Genomic DNA, 27,876 nt, shown 5'->3' on the forward strand with positions numbered 1-27,876 from the left:
TTTCATAAGTCACTATGTGTTATATCTTTGAGAGCTCTTTGAATGAACGTCTTCATAAAGGTCGTCAGCTGATTGGCAGAATGAACAGAAATTCGTGGCTGCTGTGTAGCTGCTGTCGACTGTTATCAGACAAGATACTTGTTTATCTCTGCCAGTCTGCTATGAAGGGATAAAACACTTTGTTGCAGCTACTGTGTTGTACTTTAATTGTGCTCGTTAGCTGCAAACTCAGTTGCCTGCTGTTATGGCATCTTTACTAGTGAAAAGCTTTTCCCGAAATTGGCGCGCGGTTTCCAATATAAAGTCGTCTGCTATTCGTCCGGCGTCTGCTTCATTGGAGAGAAGTATTCAGAGCACAGCAGTCCAACATGACATTAAAGCTGACAAGTGAGATATAAATCAAATTGCGCTGACATATGTTGGTGAATTATTTACGAATTCTTGTCAAGCGGGTATTTTTTTTCAGGGTAGAGGTGATATTTGTGAAAACTAACGGCGAGAAGATTAAAGCGGTTGGTAAAGTCGGTGACAGTCTCCTGGATATAGTTGTGAGCAATAGCATAGATTTGGATGGGTTTGGTAAGTACTGAAATGTATAACTAATACGTAACAGTAATAAACGAATAAAATAACGATGTTGGTGTACGGACACAGTTACTGACATAGTGTGTGTAGCAACCTAGGCACTTGCATGAACGCTGATAATTGTCTTAAACTGTTTTGCAGGATTTTTCGTGTTTTGATGTAGGTGTTTTCATTTTGCTAATGCTATTGAAGTCTTACCTTCCTTTCAGTTCTTACTTGTCCCTTCTGTCAGCTTTCCTGTAATACAATACCTATCAAGTTAATTGGCAGTTCATCTGAAATGTGCTTATAATTAAAAATGCTAAAATGTTCTCTCTTTTTCCCTCTAGGTGCATGTGAGGGAACCTTAACCTGTTCCACATGCCACTTAATCCTGAAAAAAGAGGACTATGATCGTTTGCCAGAGAAACCTACAGATGAAGAGCTAGACATGCTTGATTTAGCGTATGATCCTACAGACACGTGAGTATTGTCCCCCAAGAGTGTAGTTAATGACACAAAGATACAGTTTTTTGTTCGACAAAATTTTATGTGGGTGTGGGGAAAATACTGTCGTGCTTATTTGTGATACTAAGTTTATGTTGCTAGTTGTTGTATGTGTAAAAATCTGTGTCCTTTGACAGGATAAAGAAGGATGTATGCAGTAGGTGCACTGTTCTAATTACAATGCTTTAACCTCCTATTGTTAAATGTCTTTTAACATCTCATTTCTCTATGGTGAGGCAGTATGAAGGATACACGAATTAACCTTTGTAACAGTTTTTTTGTGGGTGGTGTGGAGCAGTTATTCAAAAACTTCTACATGCTTGAGTTCCACCAGGTGGAAAAAATTTGCATCATGCCTCTTTAGGTATCAACAAATATGTCTAAACAAAGTACTGTTTCGGTTACAATAAGAGTTAAAATATTATGTGATCATATTTCACTTTGTGTTTCATTTGGGTATGTTTATTTTTGAGAGTAGTGCCTTGTTTAAAGTTTATGAACTGTGTGTTCAACAAAAATTCTTTGCAAGTGTTGTATATTTACATCTTTGTCATTACTCCGGAAAGTAGCAGGGATAGGAACTCAACAGGTGTGTAATGAACCATTGTTATTTTAATCACTTTGTATTCCTTTAAAATACAATTCACGGAAATAGACGTCACTTCTTCCCAAATGGGAGCTTATGAATGTATGTAATATGAAGCAACACAACTGCCCCAGGCATAGTGAGTGTCTCCAACAATTAAGTTCAACTACGTTTGCTCTTCGCATAATTACTGGTCCTGGAAACAAACAAGTCAACCTCCTGACATATTTTTCATATTTCCATGTGGTAATGTGCTAAGGAAGAATTTTCTGGAGTAATTAACCGCTTAGAAAGTATTAATTCCCCAAATGCAATGATAACCCATAGTTATTATGGAGGCAAAATCTGCACCAACAATACATATACTCTCCAATGAAATTGGTCATAAATAATCAGTCACAATTTGAAAACAATGTTGATGTCCACACTTACAATACTACAGATTTTGTGCAGTCAATAATTTATCTTCAACTAATGAAATGACATAGAAAACTATTTCACAAGACATTACTGAATGGAAATATGCAAAATGTCAGAAGGTTGATTTGTTTGTTTCCAAAACTAGCAATTATATAAACAGCAAAAGTAGCAGAGTGTAATTGTTCAAGAAGTGCAGTATGCCTGTGGTGCTGACTATTGTTGTTTCATACTACATACACTCCTGTGCTCCCAGTTGTCTTTTCACTCCAAGGTTAACTTTCTGTTGTAAAAGCATATTTGAAAAAAGTGAATACAGTTGTGGTAAGAGCCACAAGCATCATCTGCACATGCCATTAAGACAATGCATGGTGTAGAAGATTCTTCTTGCTTTTACCCACTTCGTTAAAATAACAATGAGCTTGTATTGCTATGCATCCCAAACCTCTTGCCTTGTATGGAACCTGCTATATTACCCATGACTGCTCTCAACTTTGTTGATGAGAACACATGTCTGTAGACCAATGCAGAGTCACATTTCAACAAGGACACTGATAAAATGGGTCAAATAAGTCTGCTATACCCGGTGTCTTTGTCCTTTATCGTAATTATGAAGTACATAATGTCACGTATACAGAAGCAGAAAGAAAAGAACACTTTCTGCAACCCATCTATGTCCTTATTAGTTTTTGGAATGTAAGTTGTGGTGACTGACTGATTTGTAGTGTAGTCTGAGGTGTAGGTTAGGTCGAAAGGCGACACTGTGGTTGAGTTGGTAAAGCATTATCAAATCTCTAGTTAATTTGATAAGGTGGTCAATAAGATTATATGGCTACAATCACGCATGGTATTGATAACATAAAATACACTGAACTGTTATTTGCAGGCAAACTGACATTGCGGCATTGACTTTCAAACTTACTGGATTAATTATTCAGGCAGTTTACTTCTTGAAGTTTCGAAATTTTTGCAACAGGAGACCTGCTTTAAAATATTGGTTTGGTTCTTACATACATAGTTAATTTCTAGTTAGGTGCATATTTCTCATCTGTCGGGATTTTGTTATACAGTATGTTGCTGAGACGTATTGTTTGATGACGTTAACCCAAATTTCACTTCATTTCTGAGAGTGATTTTTGACATCAGATTAAGTGATGGGACAAATGCATACCTTGCAAAACAGTAAGTTGTGTAGTGTCTAGATTCTAATGTCGTCTCAACCCTCTTAACTTTCTATCCTCGCATAATAAACTTTTATTCTAGATATTTCCTGGGGTGGTTGTGATGGCAGTCACTTCAGTTGCTGAAAATTTCACAGTTTGCTCGTCGGCTGTTTTATACAAATCCCTTGTTATGATGAAAATTGTCAGCATGGTGTCAGTTCATAGTGAATGTGGTTTTACATGTACACAAAAAAAGGTGGCATTGCTCCTGCATTCCTTTGATACTCAGCTGGCTATAGCATTCAATGCCTGCTAGCATTCCACCCTGCCTTAAAGCTGATATGTGGTGTAAATTGTTAGGGGCATTAGGGAAGCATCTGATTCCACCCATCTGCTTTGAACGATGTCATCAGTATGGAGAAAATGCCTACTGGCAAGCATATACAAAATGGCGAGAATATTGTAGTTACATGCACATGCCAACAATTGTGAACAAAAATAAAAATGTAAGAATGTCTCACCCCAACAATAAAATGAAACTAATGGGACAACTGTGGGAAATAGAGGGTTTAGGCGGGTACAAGGTACATATTTAACAATACAAAACACCACACCATCCCAAAAAAATCTCAGCTTAAGACATAACACGTCAGCCCCAAAAACCAACAGGATTTGTACACTTCTCTGTACCTCTATAGCTCAAACCTATTCCCTGACACCTAAAAAACCAACTTTTGCAGTTCTGAAAAGTGGAGTCAGACATTTTCTTTGCCCTGTATAGCTCAACGACAGCTTTCGATATCTACCGGCAAACCACAAATTGAAAACCCACGATTACAAACTTCACACACCTACATAACTCACGAACCACCAACTGAAAACAAAACCCTAACAACTAGAAAGCCCATCAACTCCCATCTTAACTAGATCACTTTAAACACAAGCAAAATACCATAAATATAAAACAGGCCAAACATCAGAAATACTAGAGAATAAAACCAAAACAAAAATTACTTGCCAACAAAAGCCTCGAACAAAATAACCTAGGTTGGCTGGCACGCACACAAAAACCAAACTAATCATGCCTAATAAAAGCACCACACACATAAAGAAAATAAAAAAGTCACTGAAAATGAAGCAATAAAGTAACACACACCCACCCCCTTTTATATATCACAATAATAGAAAATATACTGTAGAACAGGAATTGTCAAGGAGGAACTCCTTCAGTTAATTTCCAGAGTTTGCTCTTCTCTCAGACATTTTATATCTTTGGTAAGTGATCAAAAATTTTGGTTGCAGCATTGTGCTCTCCTTTTTGTGCTAAAGACAACCTCAGTGTTGAATGTCAAATATCATTTCTTCTTCTGGTGTTGTAAACATCTACACAGTTATTCATTTTGAACTGCAGTGAGTTATTAACAGTAAGGTTCATGAGGGAATAGATAACTTGGGAAACAGGAGTCAAAATGCCGAACTCCTTAAATAGAAGTCTGCAAGATGGTCCTGGGTCAGCACCACATATTATTCTTACAGCAAGTTTTTGAGCAGTGAAGAATTTCTATTTTGAAGTTAAGTTACCACAGGATATTATTTCACAAGACATTACTGAATGAAAATGTGCAAGATGTCAACTTACTGCTTTCTCTCAAAGATTTTTCATGATTCTATGTGTAAATGTGGCTGGACTAAGTTGTTTCAAGAGATCCAAAACGTACTTTCCCAGTTTAAACTCCCATCAGTATGGGACACTTTTAAAGTTTTGGCCATATTTGTAATTTCCTCACCACTCATGATTTGTGTTACTTCTAGATATAGGTATAAGCCGTCTTTTTGAAATTAGAGGGTGAGACAATTCAATAATGTCAAGAAATTTCTTCACCATTTCTTCTGGTGCTATATGTGTGCTTGGATTCATCACAATATTAGTGTCACTGGCAAAAACAACTTCTTTGACTTGTTGTATATTGGACAAAAATTGTGTACATATATGGGAAACAATAGCAGACCTAAGAGGGAGCCTTCAGAACCCCCATATGGTATGTTTTCTCCCCAGTAAGAATAATATCCCCCTGACTACATTAGTTGAATTACAAAGTAAAACTGTCATCATTCTATTGGTTAGCTATACCAATGATCTGGTAAAACTTCAGTTTACCTAGGAGAAAATTTTGATTTGCGCAGGCACATGCCTTAGATCCATCACAGAAAATATCAACCGGTGCTATTTTGTTGTTCAATGCTAGTGAAATTTGGTGGAGGAACACATAAGTGGCATTCTCAGTAGAGCAAATCTTCTGAAACACAAACTGCAAGCTGCTGAGGGTATTAATTGTTGATCAGGTGAAATGCTAATCTATAGTGCATCACTGTCACAAAAATTTTGAAAGATGACAGCAGTGAAATGGGTTGATACTGGACATTTCTCCTATCACTTTCTGTAATCAGGGTTTCACAGTGGTGTATTTGTGTGTCTGAAAAAATGCATAGCATTAGTGATGCAGTACATATTTCAAATCTGAGCGAGTTTTGTTATATGGGAATAAATCTGTGATACATCTTTGGATTTCCCATCAAAACCAGATGAGCTTTTATTTTTGAGAGACTGTATAAAATTCTTAATTTCAGAGAGAGAAGTTGGTGTTAAATTCATATGATTGACTTTCACAAGAGATGCTCGTTCAACACAGAACTGTGATTCTTCTGTTCAACTGTTTGTCCCTATATTTTTAGTTATATTTGAGAAACAATTATTAGACAATTCGCTGGCTGTGACCCATTATTTACAGTCCTTCTGGGTAATTAAATAGTGGTAAATTATTATCCTGCTCTTTGGCCAGTTGTACTGTCTCTACTTTGTTGACATTCTGTATAGCCTTAAGCCTTTTGTCAGAATTACTGATTTACATTATGTGCATTTTCCTATGGCTTTTAATAACCTTTCTTAGTAATTTTGAGTAGTTTTCATATTTGCAACTACTGCAGGATCTCTACTTGCTCTAGGCCAACAGATAAGTTCTCCTTTTGCTTTCAAATTATAGTTTAATCCCTCTAGTGAGCCACATTTTTTACATGCCTGTTCAGTGTCCTTTCTGATCAGCTTATGTGAAAAGCTATTTTCAAATAATGATCTGAATTTATCTTGGAATAGATTAAATTTGGGGTCAGCATTTGGTTTATTATACATTTCATCCTAGATTGTCTCTGTAAACTATTCCTAAAAGCATTTGTCCTGGAATCATTAATTATTTTGATTATAATAGAGGAATATAATACAGTAAAGCACTACCTTACTTGTCCTGACCGTGCATCCTCATCAGAGTGAATATTTGTTACTGGGTATACATTTTTTATTTTCATGCTTTGAGCTTCATCTAAGAAACCATAATCAGTGATGATCCTACTGTCCTCATCCACCTGTGTTGAAAGTTGATTACTGAGATCAAATTGTGTACCCAGTTAAGGTTTTCAAATCACCTTGCCTATCAGAATCTTTCAGAAAACTTACATTAAATTTCCAGACTATTAACTGCTTTCTGTGGTCTGACACTTACCATAGTAAGGAATCCACATTCCAGTTCACAATTTTCCAGTAGGGATCTCCATGTAATGACAATTAAGTGAACTACTTTAGTATCAGTTCACAAGGGCACACTTCTGTGCTGATCACTACTCTTATTTTATTTTTTTTTTTTCCGTCTCAATGTCTTTGAACATTTTTCCTATGTTAATATAAGTAATGAGTCCTTTTTCGGTGTTCTCTCTATATGAGTAAGATTCTAGAGTGTAATACCTTTTAACTACTGTAAACCTGTGGTTATGCTGTGCTTGGGTAAGCACAGGATGTCCATCCTCTCAGAACTGTCTAATTTTCCAATTGGACAATTAATCCTCTAATATTTTAATGAAATGAACTAACTTTACTTCTCTGCACATTCTTAAGTATTTTGTGGGGCTCATCTGTTATTTTAAATTCTTTCATAATGAGATGCCTGAATACTGACTAACAAAACAAAAAGGCATCTCTTTAACACCTATAACCACAGTTATCTTGGTTTTTGTGGTGATGCCGCCCCTACCGTACCCCCCCCCCCTCCCCCCAGGGGGGTCCACAATGTGCGTGGCGAGCACGGGCCCCGAGCCATTGCAGCCTTCTTTCTCTCCAGGGCTGCATTTCCTTTCCCTTCCTCTCCTTTCCCCTCCTTGCTCCTTTCCCCTCGCCCTCTCCCTCTCTTGGTGTCCTTGCTTATGTTGGCCCCCGCTATCCTCCTGGTTCTGTTGGTTTTCCAATTCGGCTTTGTTGCGTAATCATCTCCTCCTTTTGGCATCCCTTGGTCCCCCTCTGGGGTTTGACCTCCATTACAAAATTTCTCCTCCGTAGTGTGAGCCATTTGGGGAAGAACACCTTACCTAGTGTCTCCGACGTGCGCCCTCCTAGTACATTCCGCCTTTCCTTTCACATCGTTGTCTGATACTAGGGTGCATAGCCAGCCCGTGTGGTGGGGTCGCTATGTACCCTTTTGGTTGAGCCCCCTGAACACACAGGGATCACACTTCAGATATCTGAGCTGTGACCACCTCATGCATGCCTTGGAGTGGTTGCTCGTCATCCTGGAGCATCGGAACTCCCGGCAATGGCCGCCGTGCCAGACGGCCCTTGCTGTGGCTGGGTGGCGCCCGTGAGGAGAGCCCCTGATCGGAGTGGGTGGTATCAGGGCGGACGCTATGGAAATGAAACGCATATGGGTCCAGAACTCTGGGCGTTCTTCTGCGGCCGTCTCTCTCTGCGTGGAACTGATTCCTCAAGTGCTGCTTCTCTTGCCCCTTCGGCCTTCCCTTCCATGGCTACCCCCTGGGAAGAGGGTCAGGCCCGTCGGATGGGGGCAAAACCTTTCCCCCGTTACCTAGTTTGCACCAGTACTGATGGAGATACTTTCAACAATACCAAACCCTTATTCTTTGTGGAACACATTGAAGACAAGTTTGGTGAAGTGGACTCCCTGAGCAAGATGCGGTTGGGTTCATTGCTGATAAAAACTGTTCCACCTGCCCAATCTGCGGTCCTTCGTGCCTGTACCCATCTTGGCACAATTCCTGTGTCCATTACCCCCCACCAGTCTCTAAATATGGTACAAGGTGTGATTTTTCACAGGGACCTCATCCTTCAAACTGATGAGGAACTTCGGGAAAATCTCGGACGGCGGGGTGTTCATTTTTTTCGGCGTGTTCAGAAGGGTCCTAAAGACAATCGTATTGATACTGGTGCTTCTATCCTCGCCTTTGAAGGGGATACCCTCCCTGAGAAAGTTAAGATTATGGTCTATCGCTGTGATGTGAAGCCGTACATCCCACCTCCTATGAGGTGTTTTAAGTGCTTGCGTTTTGGCCACATGTCTTCCCGCTGTTCCCAGGCCCCTCTCTGTGGTGACTGTGGATGTCCACTCCATGAGGGGAGTCCGTGTTCCTCCTCCTGTATGTGTAAATTGTCATGGTAGTCATTGCCCAGTATATAAGAAGGAAAAAAGATACAGGAGTATAAGTCCCTCAATCGTTTAACCTACACAGAGGCCTGTAAGAAATATGTACGACTTCTCCCTGTGTCCATGTCATCTAGTTACGCCTTGGTTACATCTTCACCCCTTCCTCCACCTTCCTTACCCCCATCCCGGACCCCTCTCCTCCCCCCCCCCTCCCCTGCGGCTCCCACACCTTCTCCTATGGGCGCTGCTCCCCCTCCCCAGCCGGAGAAGTGTCCCACTCCTTCAGCGTCTGCCGGTCAAGGGTGCCTCTCCTGAGATGCCCCTTCCCGGCACCTTCCAGGCCAAAGGTCTGCTGCCGCGCGAGAGCCACGGTCTGTTGGCCCCCAGGTCGCCCGGTCTCTTTCTGTTCCTGATCTTGCTGCAGCTGGCTCCTTCATGCCACACAGCCCTCCTTGATCTCAGCCTGAAAAGAAGAAGAAACATAAGTCCCGGGACAAAGAGCCTCTGGTGTCACTGGAGGTCCCTTCTCCGACTTCACAACTGGATTCTGACCTGTCGTTCATGGATGTCGCACCCTCCTTGTCGGTGACTGGTGGGGACCCAGCGGTATGACTGGATTTAGCGTGTTCAGCCCCTATTTAAACCATCATTCTGTGGTGCTCCAATGGTATTGTAATGGGTACTATCGTCACCTTCCGGAATTGAAATCCCTTCTTTCGTCCTACTCTGCAGTTTGTGTGGTTCTCCAGGAATCTCATTTTACTGATGCTCACTCACCGAACCTCCGTGGGTTCCGTGTTTTCTGTCGAAATCGGGTCGGACCCCTGCGGGCTTCTGGTGGCGTTTGTACGTTGGTCTGTACAGACATTGCTAGCACGTGGATTCCTCTTCAAACTACATTGGAAGCGGTTGCTGTTAGGGTCCACTTAGACTCTGCGGTCACAGTTTGCAATCTTTATCTCCCTCCTGACAGGACTCTTACACCTGCTGCCTTTAACTGCCCTTCTTCAGCAACTTCCTCCTCCTTGGGCATTTCAATGCTCATCATCCCTTGTGGGGCAGTGCCTTTCCATCTAGACGAGGTCTTCTTATAGACCAATTTATTGCAGACCACGACCTGTGCCTTCTTAATGATGGCTCCCCTACTCATTTCAGTGCCAGTCATGGTACCCTTTCTGCCATTGATCTTTCTCTTTCTTCTCCCTCTCTCCTCCCTTCATTACACTGGTCGCCACACGACAAACTTTGTGATAGTGACCATTTCCCGTTGATTATCACGCTCCCTTCCCGCTCCCCAATGGACAGGTTACCTAATTTGGCCTTTCCAACGCGCCGATTGGTCTCTATACACTGCACAGGTTGTGTTTTCTCCCTCTTTGTCAGGTTGTATTGATGACGTCCTATGTGACGTGTCTGACGTGATTGTTCACGCTGCTAGCCTTGCTGTCCCACGCTCATCTGGACCATTTCGTCACCAGAAAGTCCTGTGGTGGAGTACGGCCATTGCCATCCGTGATCGCCGTCAAGCTTTGCAACACTTTAAGAGGCACCCATCTGTAGCCAGCCTTACCACCTTTAAACGCCTCCGCACTAAAGCCCGTTATTTAATCAAACAGAGCAAGCGGATATGTTGGGAACGATTCGTTTCTTCCCTTGGTTCTACTGTCCCTCTGTCACGGGTATGGGCTACACTTCGCTCTCTCAAAGGTTGCCATCGGCAGTCCACCCTCCCAGGCCTTCACCTCCCACATGGCATTTGTACGGACCCATTAGTTCTTGCAGAACATCTTGCGACTCATTTTGCAGTGGCATCAGAGTCAGCCACCTATCTAGCTGCTTTCCTTCATCAAAAACAGCGGGCTGAAGCTTCCACCTTATGTTTCACCCCTTGTTAGTCAGAATCTTACAACGAACCTTTTACTGAATGGGAATTTCTTTCTGCTCTATCTTCTTCTCATGATACTTGGCACTTGGCACTGCACTTGGTGCAGGGAGTGGCAACTGACCCTTAACATAGACAAATGTAATGTATTGCGAATACATAGAAAGAAGGATCCTTTACTGTATGATTATATGATAGCAGAACAAACACTGGTAGCAGTTACTTCTGTAAAATATCTGGGAGTATGCGTGCGGAACGATTTGAAGTGGAATGATCATATAAAATTAATTGTTGGTAAGGCGGGTACCAGGTTGAGATTCATTGGGAGAGTCCTTAGAAAATGTAGTCCATCAACAAAGGAGGTGGCTTACAAAACACTCGTTCGACCTATACTTGAGTATTGCTCATCAGTGTGGGATCCGTACCAGGTCGGGTTGACGGAGGAGATAGAGAAGATCCAAGGAAGAGCGGCGCGTTTCGTCACAGGGTTATTTGGTAACCGTGATAGCGTTACGGAGATGTTTAGCAAACTCAAGTGGCAGACTCTGCAAGAGAGGCACTCTGCATCGCGGTGTAGCTTGCTCGCCAGGTTTCGAGAGGGTGCGTTTCTGGATGAGGTATCAAATATATTGCTTCCCCCTACTTATACCTCCCGAGGAGATCACGAATGTAAAATTAGAGAGATTAGAGCGCGCACAGAGGCTTTCAGACAGTCGTTCTTCCCGCGAACCATACGCGACTGGAACAGGAAAGGGAGGTAATGACAGTGGCACGTAAAGTGCCCTCCGCCACACACCGTTGGGTGGCTTGCGGAGTATAAATGTAGATGTAGATACAGCGCCTGGCCCAGATTCCATTCATAACCAACTGCTTCAACATCTCTGTGCTCCACAACGGCAACATCTTCTTCTGGTGTTTAACCGTATCTGGCTCCAGGGTGACTTCCCTTCTCAGTGGAGGGATAGCATTGTGGTTCCTGTCCTTAAGCCTGGTAAGAACCCGCTATCTGTTGACAGCTATCGGCCAATTAGTTTGACCAATGTTGTTTGTAAGTTACTTGAACGGATGGTAGCCCATCGGCTCAATTGGGTCCTCGAATCTCGGGATCTATTGTCCCCTTACCAGTGTGGTTTTCAAGAGGGACGGTCTCCAATCGATCGTTTACTTCGCTTGGAATCCGCAGTTCGGCAGGCTTTTTCCCAGCGCCGCCATTTGGTTGCAGTGTTTTTTGACCTTCGCAAGGCGTATGACACGGCCTGGCGCCGTCGCATCTTACTTACCCTTCATCAGTGGGGTCTTCGGGGCCCACTCCCGATTTTTATCCGCCAGTTCCTGATCCATCGATCATTCAGTTAGAGTTGGTACTGCTTTTAGTTCTCCACGGACCCAGGAGACGGGCATCCCACAGGGTTCTGTCTTGAGTGTCCTCCTTTTCCTCATTGCTATCGATGGACTTGTGGCCTCTGTCGGTCCCTTGGTCGTCCCTGCCCTGTATGTGGATGATTTCTGCTTTTGGGTTAGTTCCTCCTCGATGGCATCTGCAGAACGGCAGCTCCAGGTAGCTATATGGCGTGCCTCTGCATGGACCCTCTCACACGGGTTTCAATTCTCTCCTTTAAAATCGCGAGTGGTCCACTTCTGTCGCCGTACTACGATCCACCCTGATCCAGAGCTCTATCTCGCTGCACAACGATTGCCTGTGGTCCCACAGTTTCGTTTCCTGGGTCTTCTTTTCAACAACAAGCTTACTTGGCTGCCCCATATCAGACTCCTGCAGGTAGGATGCTTCCGTAATCTCAATGTCCTTCGCTTCCTTGCCCACTCCTCTTGGGGTGCGGACCGTTCCCTCCTCCTCCGTCTTTATCGTGCTCTAGTTCTGTCTCGCGTGGACTATTGTTGTCAAGTTTATGGTTCAGCTGCTCCTTCCACACTGCATGTGCTGGATCCAGTCCACCATCGTGGTATCCGTTTGGCCACTGGGGCCTTCCCTACTAGCCCTGTTGATAGTTTCGTGGTTTAAGCTGGGATCCCCCCCTTTTTCGGCGGTCCCAGCTTCTGGTGTCTTATGCACTCAGTATCCGTTCATCTCCCACTCATCCTTCCTATTCTATCCTGTTCCCAGACCATGGACGTCGCCCACCCGACTCCCGCCCTCGGGCAGGTTTACCAGTTGGGCTGTGCCTTGCGTCTGTTTGCCGTGATTTTCAGCTTTCTTCTTTGTCCTGTCTTCCTCGCTCCCTCCCCACCACCCCTCCGTGGTTAGTTCCTCGGCCTTGAATTCGGATGGACCTCCGCCGAGGTCCGAAAGATTCCATCTCCCCGGTGGTGTTCCATTCCTTTTTCTGCCAAATTTTATGGGAGTTTCGGGATGCTGTTGTTTTTTACACTGACGGCTCTAAATCTGCTGATCATGTTGGGTATGCCTTCACGTCCTCTGTTGGAACGGAAAGTCATCTGCTGCCACCGACATGTGGGGTGTTTACTGCGGAATTGATGGCAATTTCCCAGGCCCTTACCTTTATTAAACAGTCCCAACACAACCACGTTTTGTTATGTACGGACTAGATGAGTGGCCTTCTTGCTATTGACCAGTGTTTTTCGCGCCATCCCTTGGTCTCTGCCATCCATGGCCATCTCACTGATATTCACCGTGCTGCTTGTTCCATTGACTTACTTTGGGTCCCTGGCCATGTGGGTATCCCGGGTAATGAGCTCGCTGATCGTTTGGCTGGGGGAGCAGTTACTTACCCCCTGTTTTCTGTAACACCTCCTGCAGCGGATTTATGGCTTCACATCAAATCCCACTTCGCACAGTCGTGGGCCACTTCTTGGGAGGCTACTCCCCTGTCTAATAAACTTTGTGCAATTAAGGTGACACCAGGCCCGTGGCGTTCTTCCTTTCGCCTCTCCCGAAAGGACTCGACCACACTGTGTCGTCTCCGCATTGGCCATACCAGGCTGACCCATGGTTTTCTTTTGCGTGATGAGCCACCCCCACTATGTGGTTGTGGAGCCTTCCAGTCAGTAGCCCACATTTTGGTTGAATGCCCCCTTCTTTTGGCTCTGCGTGCTAAGTACAGACTCCCCCACACTTTACCTTTGACGTTGGCTGACGATTCCCGGATGGTCTCTCTGGTTCTTGATTTCCTCCGGGAAAGTGGTTTTTATTTTCAGTTTTAAGGTTTTTAATCTCTCTCTGGTGTTGGGGCAGGGCGATGAGTGTTTGGGTGTCTCCCACTGTAAGCCGTGTTCAGAGATTCCTGATTCACCTCCCTGACCGAAATCCTCTTTTCTCCCCCTTTTACTCTGTTTTTAGGCTTGGTTAGTCTTTCTATTCCCATATGTACTTTCTACATTCTAGCAGTTGTACCTTTTACGTCACAGGTGGTCTTGCCTATGCTGCTTCAGCATAGTTTTGGGTTCGTTTTCTTGCCGACTTCCCTCATTTTGTTTTTTACCAATGACAACATGACTGCCCTTTTCCGTTGTTACCTTTTTCCATTTTATTGTTCTGACTTTACTGAGATGTCCCATTAGCGGAATGGAGCATATTTGAAACAAGGGACTGATGACCTTGCTGTTTGGTCCCTTAAAGCTCAACCAACCAACCAAACTACCGTACCAGTAAATTTTCTGTAAGAGGCTCAGCCAACGTATCTTTTTCTCTCCTATCCAGATGTAGGATGTGTCTTAGTATATTCCCATCTCCCAACTAGCAGCAGACACTGCAATTGCAAGATTTCATTTCATTTGGCAGCAGCCTGCTCAACTCGGTGTTTTGATGGACAGTAGCCGACAACTTGGAAGGAGGCAATATTAATTCCATTATGGGTACCAGGCAAGGATCGTACCACTCCTAACAGTTCTTGACATGTAGCCATTATCAGTTCTATGGGTAAGATTCTTGAATGCGTGGTCAACCACTGTCTTGTCTAGTTCCTAGAATCCAAAGGTCACTTGTCCTACACCCAGTGTAGTTTAAAGTGCTACTATTGTCCTTGACAACTTAATTCTACTGGAGAAAGTAATAAAAGATTACTTTTTTTACCTTGAAAATGTGTGCGGCACCGCTTGCAGGTACAACTCTTCTCCAACTTCATGAATGGGGGCTCTGTGGATGTCTGCAGCTAATTATCCAATTCCAGAATGAGATTTTCACTCTGCAGCGGAGTGAAAATCTCATTCTGGAAACATCCCCCAGGCTGTGGCTAAGCCATGTCTCCGCTGTATCCTTTCTTTCAGGAATGCTAGTTCTGCAAGGTTCGCAGGAGAGCTTCTGTAAAGTTTGGAAGGTAGGAGACGAGATACTGGCAGAAGTAAAGCTGTGAGTACAGGGCGTGAGTCGTGCTTTGGTAGCTCAGATGGTAGAGCACTTGCCCGCGAAAGGCAAAGGTCCAGAGTTCGAGTCTCGGTCGGGCACACAGTTTTAATCTGCCAGGAAGTTTCAATTATACAATTGTTTCTCGAGGACCATTTATTTCGATATTGTGTTACTGATGCCTTGTCTGGGTGCTGTTTTGAGGATAATGGGGTCCCCAAGGCAGTATACTGTGTCACATCGATCAGTCTCTATCGACGCAGTCTCCTCCACACTCGGGAGCCCTGTTAAATGCTTTTGGTTTGTGGATGATTTTACAGACATCTACTCTTCCCCTAATCTTATGACAATGAGGCAGTTATAGCTGATCATCAGGAGACAGTAAGCTTGGGCCAGAAAAACTGGCTGTAGGTTCCCATCAGAGTAAACTGTCAATTTTAACCATGCTCATTGAAGTTTTAACCAGCCAGAACTCACCATGAGGGACAATATTTTATATTTTAAGGACACTGTGTACTTCCTGGGTCTACTGTCTGTCTCAAAATTAACCTGGCTTCCACACCTGAAGGACATAGGAACAAAGGGCTTCACATCATTTAGTATATGTTAGACGCTGTCTACCATGATGGCGTTCAGATATCGACTAGAGCCTACTGAACCAGCCCAGTTCAGAGTCTGTGTGCAGAGCTTGGTGAACCACCTTTCTGGATTTGGCAGTGCCTTCTCCTGGCTTGACAGGCTCTGAAAATTTGTTTAGATTAGATTAGATTAGATTAATCCTAGTTCCTTGGATCATGAATACGATATTTCGTAATGATGTGGAACGAGTCGAATTTTCCAATACATGACATAATTAGGTTAATTTAACAACATACTTAAGTTAATATGACAACTTTATTCTTTTGTGTGTTTTTTTTATTTTTCTTTATTTTTTATTTTTATTTTTATTTTTTTATTTTTTTTATTTTTTAATATTTTTTTTCTTAATTTATATCTAAAAATTCCTCTATGGAGTAGAAGGAGTTGTCATTCAGAAATTCTTTTAATTTCTTCTTAAATACTTGTTGGTTATCTGTCAGACTTTTGATACTATTTGGTAAGTGACCGAAGACTTTAGTGCCAGTATAATTCACCCCTTTCTGTGCCAAAGTTAGATTTAATCTTGAATAGTGAAGATCGTCCTTTCTCCTAGTATTGTAGTTATGCACACTGCTATTACTTTTGAATTGGGTTTGGTTGTTAATCACAAATTTCATAAGAGAGTATATATACTGAGAAGCTACTGTGAATATCCCTAGATCCTTAAATAAATGTCTGCAGGATGATCTTGGGTGGACTCCAGCTATTATTCTGATTACACGCTTTTGTGCAATAAATACTTTATTCCTCAGTGATGAATTACCCCAAAATATGATGCCATATGAAAGCAATGAGTGAAAATAGGCGTAGTAAGCTAATTTACTAAGATGTTTATCACCAAAATTTGCAATGACCCTTATTGCATAAGTAGCTGAACTCAAACGTTTCAGCAGATCATCAATGTGTTTCTTCCAGTTTAATCTCTCATCAATGGACATACCTAAAAATTTGGAATATTCTACCTTAGCTATATGCTTCTGATTAAGGTCTATATTTATTAATGGCGTCATACCATTCACTGTACGGAATTGTATGTACTGTGTCTTATCAAAATTCAGTGAGAGTCCGTTTACAAGGAACCACTTAGTAATTTTCTGAAAGACAGTATTGACAATTTCATCAGATAATTCTTGTTTCTCAGGTGTGATTACTATACTTGTATCATCAGCAAAGAGAACTAACTTTGCCTCTTCATGAATATAGAATGGCAAGTCATTAATATATAATAAGAACAATAAAGGACCCAAGACTGACCCTTGTGGAACCCCATTCTTGATAGTTCCCCAGTTTGAGGAATGTGCTGATCTTTGCATGTTACGAGAACTACTTATTTCAACTTTCTGCACTCTTCCAGTTAGGTACGAATTAAACCATTTGTGCACTGTCCCACTCATGCCACAATACTTGAGCTTGTCTAGCAGAATTTCATGATTTACACAATCAAAAGCCTTTGAGAGATCACAAAAAATCCCAATGGGTGGTTTTCGGTTATTCAGATCATTCAAAATTTGACTGGTGAAAGCATATATGGCATTTTCTGTTGGAAAAACCTTTCTGGAAACCAAACTGACATTTTGTTAGTACTTCATTTTTACAGATATGTGAAGCTACTCTTGAATACATTACTTTCTCAAAAATTTTGGATAAAGCTGTTAGAAGGGAGATTGGACGGTAATTGTTGACATCAGATCTATCCCCCTTTTTATGCAAAGGTATAACAATAGCATATTTCAGTCTATCAGGGAAAATGCCCTGTTCCAGAGAGCTATTACACAGGTGGCTGAGAATCTTACTTATCTGTTGAGAACAAGCTTTTAGTATTTTGCTGGAAATGCCATCAATTCCATGTGAGTTTTTGCTTTTAAGCAAGTTTATTATTTTCTTAATTTCAGAGGGAGAAGTGGGTGAGATTTCAATTGTATCAAATTGCATAGGTATGGCCTCTTCCATTAACAGCCTAGCATCTTCTAATGAACACCTGGATCCTACTATATCCACAACATTTAGAAAATGATTATTAAAAATATTTTCAACTTCTGACTTTTTGTTCGTAAAGTTTTCATTCAATTTGATGGTAATACTGTCTTCCTGTGCTCTTGGTTGACCTGTTTATCTTTTAATAATATTCCAAATTGTTTTAATTTTATTATCAGAGTTGCTGATTTCAGACATGATACACATACTTCTGGATTTTTTTATAACTTTACTTAATATAACACAGTAGTTTTTATAATTTTTGATAGTTTCTGGGTCAGTACTCTTTCTTGCTGTAAGATACATTTCCCTTTTCCGGTTACAAGATATTTTTATACCCTTAGTAAGCCATGGTTTGTTACAAGGTTTCTTACGGGTAAATTTAACTATTTTCTTGGGGAAGCAGTTTTCAAATGCATTTACAAAAATGTCATGAAATAAATTATATTTTAAATTGGCATCAGGTTCATGGTACACCTCATCCCAGTCTAACTGCTGTAGGCTTTCCCTGAAATTTGCAATTGTTAAATCGTTGACTGAACGTACTACTTTGGAGGACTGTTTAGTATTGCTGAATGGAGCTATGTCATATATTGTAACTAGCTGTGCACCATGATCAGAAAGACCATTCTCAACAGGCTGAGCATTTATCTGGTTAAACTTATCTTGGTCTACAAAGAAGTTATCTATCAGTGAGCTGCTATCCTTTACCACCCGAGTAGGAAAATCAATAACGGGTGTCAAATTGAAAGAACCGAGTAATACTTCAAGGTCATTTTTCCTATTACCCTCTTTCAGAGAATCTACATTGAAGTCCCCACAAATAATAATTTGCTTCCCCCTGTCTGACAGATAGCACAACAAGGAGTCCAAATTTTTCAGAAATAGATGAAAATTTCCTGATGGGGACCTATATACAGTTACAATTATAAATGTGCCTTTATTTAATTTAAGCTCACAGGCACATGCTTCTATATGTTTCTCTACACAAAACTTTTTTGTTTCTATACTTTTCGCACAATGATAACTTTTGACATATATGGCAACTCCTCCTTTCTCCATATTTTCTCTCATTACATGTGCAGAGAGCTTATAACCACTTACATTTACCTTATCTATATCAGTAACAATGTGATGCTCAGACAGGCATAGTATATCTATTTCATTCTCAGCTTCTAAATCTTCTAAACAAACCAGAAGCTCATCTACTTTATTCTTTAAACTCCCAATATTTTGATGAAATATACTTACATTATTTTTAATTATACTTTTATGAGACCCTTTCCTTATTGTAACATTTGCAGTACTCTCCTGTCTGAGTTTCTCATTGTGCTTAGGCCTAGTTCCTATACCAGTGGTCACATGGTGTTCAGAGAGGCAGATTATGTCAACTGGGTTGGGTGACTTTAATTCATCAATGCAATTACCTAGGACTGAGATACAACTTGGTGGAGATAAAATTTCTGGTGATTGGTGAAAATTTATAATTGGTAGCTGTGATTGGTGATCTAATGTGCTAGAATTGTACTGTTTAATTTCTTTCCTAAACTGAAGATTTGTTTCAATCCTGACCTCTCGTAGAACTTGACATCTTTCTGTCTTACCTATCCTAAAAAAGGTGCTGCTCCAACACCTGTAACCACTGGTATTTTACCATTCATGGCAGTGCCTCCCCCCCCCTTAAATTTCCCCCCCTTAGTCATTTGCATTTAGTGTGACAGTCCACAGCGACTTTGAATAGCAATTCAGGAATTGGCACCCCAAGACAAGGTGCAATACGTGCTGCTGACTGAAGGATCTTGATACATCAGGCCTCTGAAAACACAGCCAGGGATTTAATAAATTGCTGCCGTGATCTCTTCAGAGGCCCAATGTGATTTTTAAGCTTGACACAGTACAAGAAAACTTGTACTCCAGATTATGTATTTACAACTGTTTTCTTCAATTTCAAGTATGTACTACAGTTTTACCATTGTTTGTACAGATGGATGTCAGCAAGAGAATCCCCTCGGTTGTTCAGCTGTCTTCCATGATAGGGTTTTCAAAGCGCATCTTCCAGAACAATTTACAAATTATGATACGGTGTTATATGGCATTATGGTGGCATTGGATTAGATTCACAGGCATCACAGTACAAGGTTTCTCATCTGTTCTGATTTGCACAGTGTGCTACAAGCGTTTCCCCAAATGTATCTGATTGACCAGCTGATTCAGCTCCTCCATGACCATTTACAGTTTCTCAAACACTGTTGAACAAAGGTGATTTTTTCCTGGGTACCTAGGCACATTGGAATATGGGATAATGACAAAGCAGGCAAAAAAGCATGGTAGGATGGTGTTGAGTTGATGTACCTTCCTCTTGCCTGCTGTCATCTAATTACCTGACAGAGAAATCGCGCATCAGTGGGAAACTGAATGGTTTGAGGTGGCAGTGAGAAACTATGGTCACTCGAATCGACCACACATATGGTGGACTTCATGCAGACCTTACCAATGGAAGGAAGTGCCACTCATCTGACTGATCATAGGACATAGCTCTTTAACACATGGTTTCCTCTTCTGGTAGGATGATTCACAACTCTGAAGTTTGTGGTGGGCCAGTTTCGGTTGAATGTATTTCAGTTACATGTGTGTTACATACTGACATCAGAGCTGCCCTCAGTTTGGCTGGAGATCTTTGCCCAACACCTTTGCTCATCCTGACGCCAATGTTACGTGGGTTCTGAAATCTTATGGACTGTTAAGCCTTATCCATAAAGTGCTGTGAATAAGATGCAGATGCTAATGGATTATAAAGTACTCCACTCCCCCCCCCCCCCCCCCCCCCCCCCCCCCCTTCTCCTCTTTTTCCAGGAGAAAGGCATATGGCGTTCTTGTTTTCATCAGGGCACTGGTGACTATGCTGTTGAGTAGCCCACATGTAAAATACACACGAAACGGAGGAGGAAGAATGTGTCCAATGACTACATAAGTGAGTCACAATTGTAATGAAGCTCAAACATTTGAGTGTAGAAATTCACAGGGGTATGAAATGGAACAACTTCATAGGCTCGGCCGTTGGTAAAGCAAGTAGCAGATTTTGGTTCATTCATAAGGTACTAGGAAAATTAAATTGGGAGATTTCATACAAAACATTGTTGCAACTGATGCTTGAATATTACTAAAGTGTTACGTACCCACACCAAATAGGGAATAGGGCACCGAAAATAGTTGCAGGTTTCTTTGACCTATGTAAGTGTGTAACAGGATTGTTGAAAAAACTAGCAGATATTTGAAAATGCATACTCTTGTCACATGAAAGGTTACTCACAGGGTTTGTAGAACCTGCATCAAGTGAGGAAACTACTAGTATAATAAAACTGCCTACATATTGCTCTCGTAATGATCCTGAAGAGAAAATTACAGTACCCCCTAAGGCATTTAAGCAGTCATTCTGCACATAATTGTGGATATCTGTAATTTCAAAAATGTAACAGGTCCCACAGTTTGTCTTAAAGAAGTCTATTTTTATTGGTTGTGGAGTGTTAGGAAAAACACTTAACTATGTGTACCAAGTCTTGTCAAAATTAAATGATAAATTGCCTTGAACAACCTGCTGACATTCCTGAATCTCTCATTATCTGTTTTTTTCATTAAGGTGACTGCTAATATTACTTACTTGTATACTTCTGTTACTTTCTTTAGAAACTTCTTTCAGTGCTGTAGTGTGAAGTATTAGATGTCTCAGAAAATTTGGGGTTATCTTTGACCAGTGAACTATCTGCCTCAAAAGAAATTTTGTTTTTGTGCTCAGTTTTCCTCTTTAGTTTGTTACGATGTTCAAAATAGATTTTACCTTGTTCCCTGCAAACCTACTAATTCTTCCAAGCACATACTGCTTTGTGCTCTGATCACTTTACTTAAAATGTTACAGTACAGATCATAATTTTATTTAACCTTGCCATCTGTTCCTTGATGCTAAGGACAATTTTATCTTAGCTTTGCACGATTCGGTGCAATTTTTTTTTTTTTTTTTAAACAGTTCCTGGTGTGGCTTCTGACTGTTACAGAATAAGTTAAAATTTTAATTAACATCAAAGCTATTTTGTGCACCACTTTCATATTGCAAGAGGTGACTGTTGGGAGGGTGGAGTCACTCTCCCAGTTTGCTCCTTGCCAGTTACCTTTGGAAGGATGGTGCTGACATTTTGTCACAATGGGTGCAGTGAAAGAGAATTCAGAATTAGTTATTTAATTCCATGAGTTACAAGCAGTGTCTTGACTTGCTGTTTACATCAGCTGTCAATGCCTGTAGAGTAGTCATCTCATAAGCGGCCTTTCAGTCAGCTGATGCTGCACACCCATTCCTCATCTGCTGCTGCAGTGGTGGTTGCCACCTGCGATGGCTTCGGTGGTGGGCGTCCCCCGATGCTGTGGCAGTGAGTGAAGGTGGAACATGTGTTTGACTTGCACATGTCGATTTTGGCAGATGCTCTGTCCGCTCCTGCTCACTGCCATTCTTCACCTGTTGAAATGCAATGACAGTTGTCATGTAGCCATGCAGTATGACAATCTTAGCCTGCTATTAAGGTAGGCCCTGGTCCATCTGTCAAAGTATCAGGAACACTGGTGTCCTGAATTGGATGATAAGGAAGAGCCCAGAGTCCATCCATCTGTGATAGTGGCAGACTGTGGTGTTGAACTCTGCAGCTAGTGATTATGGTGAGGTAGCCATCTCTCTCAGTAGTGGCTGTCATTGCTCAGTAGCATGCAGAATATATAGAATGGACTTGGTCTAGATGTCACTTTGCTGTAGTCAGGGAACAGAATGCAAACAGTATATACGCCTTGAATTCGTCTGATAGACTGCATTAGGAGCTAAACTGTAATTGACATTTTACATTACTGCAGTGAGAGCAATATTGTTATTGCTCACTTTGTTCTTTACATTTTTCGGTGTGTAAAACTTGTTCTGCTTTACAAGTCTACATTGAAAGTTGTTCATTTAGAATAGCTGCAAACAGGAAGGCTCTCAGCATGCAAGGTCTAGGCATTCAAAAGGTGGGTTTATTGGTAGTTGGGAGCTCCAGTGTTACACATGACATCCTCTTAATGTGACTTCGAGGATCAGACGATATTATGACCATGAAAGCTGCATATCCCTTGACTTGTGCTGTAGTGACCTCAATAAGGCAACATGGAATGGACTCTGTGGTTTTTTTAGGTTAGATGGGTCTCAGAAAAGTACAGACAGGGGTTCAGTTTGAATATATGAAGGTGAAACATGGGACGAGGGTAGACCTAGGTAACATTAGTATTATAACTGTAAACTCTCATAGCAGTGTGGGAAAGAATCTGACCTGAAAGTCCTCAAAGAAAGTGCTGAACCAGGAATGGTTATAGTTACTGAAAGCTGGCTGTAGCCAGAGACAAGTCCAGCTGGAAAGGATAAATTAAATTCAGTTGGCGATCAAAAGTTTGTTGCTGTAGAAGTGGTTATAGTGAAACTCGAGTAGATAGTTACTGAGATTTAGCATGGATAGAGGTTCTACTTGATAAATGGCTAAGATTAGTAACTGTTTCCTCTTACCGACACTTTGTCTCAGATGGTACAGTTTGTGAAGGGTTCAAAGAAAATTTGAGTCTCATTTTGGATAGGTACCTCCACTCACGCAATTAGAACACCTTTGTTCCAACTTCAGTCAACTTGCTGCTTTTGTGAAAATACAAGTGGAAAGTGACTGGTAGGCGTAAAAATCATCCTAAATTGTTTTAAATGCTTTCTCCAAAAAGTATTTTGAGTAATTAATTTAGGAGTTGAAATGAATTGTAAATGGTTGTAATAATATCCCTTCTAGCCATAAATAATCCTAAGAGTACAGTGTGTCATATATATATATATATATATATATATATATGTGAGCACAAGACCATTGCAGCAACACTAAATATTGTAACATCCAAATCCACAAAAAATGAACGCAAAAATAAAATTCACTGTATCTCTTCGTAAGAGAGAGCCTCCACACCTTCCAAGCTGTGTAAGTGTAGACCAGATGTGGCTTAAATTTAAAGAAATGGTATTGATAGCAATTGAGAGTATAATATATAGTAAATTAATAAGAGACAGACCAAATGCCCAGGCCAGAACACTTGCAAAAAGCAACAGAAAAGCTTGTTAGATAAAAAAAATATGCAAAAGACAAAGACTGACGACATTGTCCAAAAGGTTGAAATTCAGTGTGGACTTAAATGCTGGATGCTTTCCTGTTTTGAAATTTGGCAGAAAATCAAGGGAGATTCCAATCGTACACTAGCTGCAAGACACAGTAAATACCTCCACTGTGTTATAGCAGTGTTATTGATACTGATGACAGTGCCACCAAAGTGTAGTCACTAAACATGGTTTTCCGAAATTCCTTCACCCAACAAGGTGCAGTAAATATTCCAGAGTTCAAATCGAGAACAGCTGCCAGCATGAAAAATTCAAAAGTGGTTACCCTCAGTGTAGCAAACAAACTCGAATCACTCAATAAAGGCAATTCTTCCATCCCATACTGTAAGCTGATAAAGTAGCTCACTGCGTACCAGTTCAATACAACCACTTGCTCGACAAAATACCTGTACCTAAAGACTGGGAAGCTGTGTGGGTCACACGAATACACAAGAAAGAAAAGTTAGCTGAAATATACACCCATAAGTGTGAAGCCCTTCAGATGAGCTCTGAAAATTCAACTGAATTTAAGTTACACAATAAATCGTACAAATTTAAAGCTTGTCTTATTCAATGAAATACCAAGGGATTATAATTATGAACAACTTAAATTGCAACCATAACATAGAATAGGTTGTGGGAAAGGTGAACCAAAGACTGTTTTATTAGCAAAACATTTCGAATGTGCATCAAATCTACTAAAAAGAATGCCTACCCTCTGCTTGTCTGCCGTTTTCGAGAGTACTGCTGTCCAGTATGGCCTTCTTACCACATAGGACATTGAAAAATTCCGAAGAAGGGTAGATCATGTTTTAATGTTGTGAAATAGGGGAGGGAGTGTCATGAATATAATAAAGGTAGTGGGTGGCAATCATTAGAACAAAGGTGTTTTTTTTTTTTTTTTTTTTTTTTTTTTTTTTTTTTTTTTTTTTTTTTTTTTTTTTTTTTTTGTTGCAGTGAGATTTCCACAAGGTTTCAATCGCCAACTGGATGCGGAAAATGTTGTTGACTCCTATCTACATAGGGATAAATGACCATCATAATAAAATAAGAAAAATTGGAGTTTTCATCAAAAGATTTAAGAGTTCTTTTTTCCCATGCACTATTATAGGAGGAACTGTTCAGAATTTGTGTGTAAATGGTTCTGTGAACCCTCTGCCATTTACTTAAGTGTGAATTGCAGAGCAGTCGTGTAAACTGTAGATTTCCAAAACACTTCGTTGCTTTTCTGTCAAATCAAGTTTCTCATTCATAGTTAGCATTTACAGTTTGATTACCATTATTTATTTACAACTAAAGTGGTCGTAGGTATCATTTCACATCTCAGCCTTAAGGCAAGCATATTCATCAGTAACTATTACAATTGGAGACTCCCCCCCATTTTAGTTTGTCTCGTGCAGTATAATACTGTTTTACATTAATTTCTTAAGGTAGAAATGTTGAATACTAGATGTTGCCCTGCTAGTAAATATTTGTTGAATGGCATCTTCTAAACACCATGAGCTTTACTTTAGATTGTAACCAAACTGATATTTAGGTGTATAACCCATTGTCTGTGGCATCTGATGGAGAACAGAAAATTGTACACATAGGTTTCGCATTAAGCCAACTTCCTCAGTGCGTAGTTCGTGACAATCAACGACAGTTTTTATCTATTTTGTATATATTTTACGCTTCTGTACTTGTAAATTCTGCCTTGCATACTAATTGTCCAAACATGATATTTTTCATTTATAAATGCATGTTGTGGATTAATATAAATACGTGATATTTAGACATATACACTATGTGATCAAAACTATCCAGACACTCCGAAAAACATAAGTTCTTCATATTAGGTGCATTGTGCTGCCACCTACTGCCAGGTACTTCATATCTGCAACCTCACTAGTCATTAGACATCATGTGAGAGCAGAATGGGGCGCTCCACAGAACTCGCGTACTTCGAACGTGGTCAGCTGATTGGGTATCTCTTGTCATACGTCTGTACGCAAGATTTCCACACTGCTAAACATCACTTGGTCTACTTTTTTACGATGTGATAGTGAAGTGGACATGTGAAGGGGCACGTACAGCATAAGTGTACAGGCCAACCTCTTCTGTTGACCGACGCACACCGCCAGCAGTTGAAGAGGGTTGTAATGTGTAATAAACAGTCATCTATCCAGATCATCACACAAGAATTCGACTGTATCAGGATCCACTCCAAGTACTATGACAGTTAGGCGGGAAGTGAGAAAACTTCGATTTCATGTCCGAGCGGCTGCTCATAAGCCACACATCATGCTGGTACGTGCTAAATGACACCTCACTTGGTGTAAGGAGTGTAAACATTGGATGATTGAACAGTGGAAAAACCATTGTGTGGAGTGACGAATCACAGTACACAATATGGCGATGCGATGGCAGGGTGTGGGTATGGTGAATGCCCGGTGAACGTCATCTACGTATGTGTGCAGTGCCAACAGTAAAATTTGGAGATAGTGGTTTTATGGTGTGGTCATGTTTTTCATGGAGGGGGCTTGCACCCTTTATTGTTTTGTGTGACACTATCACAGCACAGGCGTACATTGATGTTTTAAGCACCTTCTTGCTTCCCACTGTTGAAGAGCAATTCGGGGATGGCGATTCAATCTTTAAAGAAGATTGAGCGCCTGTTCATAATGCACGGCCTGTGGCAAAGTAGTTACATGAGAATAACATCCCTGTAATGGACTAGCATGCACAGAGTCCTGACCTGGATGCTATAAAACACCTTTGGGATGTTTTGGGACACTGACTTCATGCCATGCCTCTCCAACTGATGTCAATACCGATCTTCAGTGCAGCAGTCTGTGAAGAATGGGTTGCCATTTCCCAAGAAACCTTTCAGCATCTGATTGAACATATGCCTGCGAGAGTTGAAGCTGTCAAGGCTATGGGTGGGCCAATACCATATTGAATTCCAGCAATACCGATGGCAGGTGCCAGTCATTTTCAGCCAGGTGTTCGATGCTTTAGGTCATGTAGTGTATTATACTCTTTTGGCCTATGTGTGAGTTAAGTATTTGCATTAAAGGCGAGTTTGTCAAATGTTAACAAGAAATGTCACTGCCTAATAACTGACAGCAGTAATACACAAAGCAACCTGTGTGCTGTGAGATAGGATGGATTTCATAATGCGAATAGTAACATAGACATTGTTCTAGTTATATTCTAGGTATCCACATGGTTGTTTTCTTTCTAGATGAACTTAAAGTAAAACACTGGAAAGCATTCACTACTGACAATGTGTTTTGTAGAGCTAAGTTTCTGCTATTACGTATACAGTTGTCATGTTGTATTGATATACATACAATGGTTTGTGGTCCTTTGTATCAGATGCCACTGACAGTGAGTTATTGTCCCAGATACCTGTTTGCTAACAAATATTTTAAGTGCAGCTCATAGTGTTTAGAAGCTGGCTTTTAACAAAAATTCTCCATGCTCACATTTGTGACCTCCTTTGCTATACTGTGCTTGAGTATCATGTCCTGCTGCACCCTTTCATTTGTCTTTTTGAATTATGTTCTTCATAGGTGTAGCAGCAAACTGATGCTCAAGTGCAAGCAAATGCTAACTGTCGTGGTTAGCATTAGATATATACAGAGACAGCCTTTGTGTCTAATTAGTTGCATGCTTCAAATTGGTCAAAGTATGTTCTGTGAATAGCCTTTTACTGCAAACAAGTGTGAACATAATTTATCATATAAACTCTTTTTAGTCAATCTTCCTTAAATGCTTAACTGGCACTATATTCTAACTAGATGCTGTGTTAGTAAAAAATAAAGTTACTTTATTCTTTACATATATTTGGTACTTATTTCTGAAATTTGACTTTGTTTGCAGGTCACGTTTGGGATGCCAGATCATTATGACGAAAGATCTCAATGGTTTAGAAGTAAAGGTTCCTGCAGGCATAAATGATGCACGCAGCTAACACGTGTGCGCCCCCCCCCCCCCTTTTTCACTTACACACACACACACACACACACACACACACACACACACACACACACACACTCTCTCTCTCTCTCTCTCTCTCTCTCTCTCTCTCTCTCTCTCTCTTTACCTCAGTGACTGACTCTTAATAGGAGTGCTCTTGTTTAATTTTGTTTAATAGACAGACAACTGC

General features: G+C 41.0%; 1 protein-coding gene across 1 annotated transcript; it reads left to right on the top strand.

Annotated features, from left to right (window-relative positions):
- Positions 1-31: 31 nt before the first annotated feature.
- Positions 32-27,838, top strand: LOC126184663 (adrenodoxin-like protein 2, mitochondrial). Its single transcript, XM_049927145.1, has 4 exons — positions 32-387; positions 467-579; positions 915-1,047; positions 27,591-27,838. The coding sequence occupies exons 1-4, from the start codon at positions 245-247 to the stop codon at positions 27,679-27,681; spliced, it is 480 nt and encodes a 159-aa protein (XP_049783102.1). The 5' UTR covers positions 32-244; the 3' UTR covers positions 27,682-27,838.
- Positions 27,839-27,876: the final 38 nt, after the last annotated feature.

This window comes from Schistocerca cancellata, chromosome 4, assembly GCF_023864275.1.
Source record: "Schistocerca cancellata isolate TAMUIC-IGC-003103 chromosome 4, iqSchCanc2.1, whole genome shotgun sequence".
Classification (NCBI taxonomy): domain Eukaryota; kingdom Metazoa; phylum Arthropoda; class Insecta; order Orthoptera; family Acrididae; genus Schistocerca; species Schistocerca cancellata.

What these genes read in the sequence shown, in the direction of transcription:
- LOC126184663 (XM_049927145.1), top strand. Translation starts at nt 245, where the DNA reads ATGGCATCTTTACTAGTGAAAAGCTTTTCCCGAAATTGGCGCGCGGTT. An exon ending in CATGACATTAAAGCTGACAA is followed by an intron (nt 388 to 466) that starts GTGAGATATAAA and finishes ATTTTTTTTCAG; the next exon opens with GGTAGAGGTGATATTTGTGA. An exon ending in GCGTATGATCCTACAGACAC is followed by an intron (nt 1,048 to 27,590) that starts GTGAGTATTGTC and finishes CTTTGTTTGCAG; the next exon opens with GTCACGTTTGGGATGCCAGA.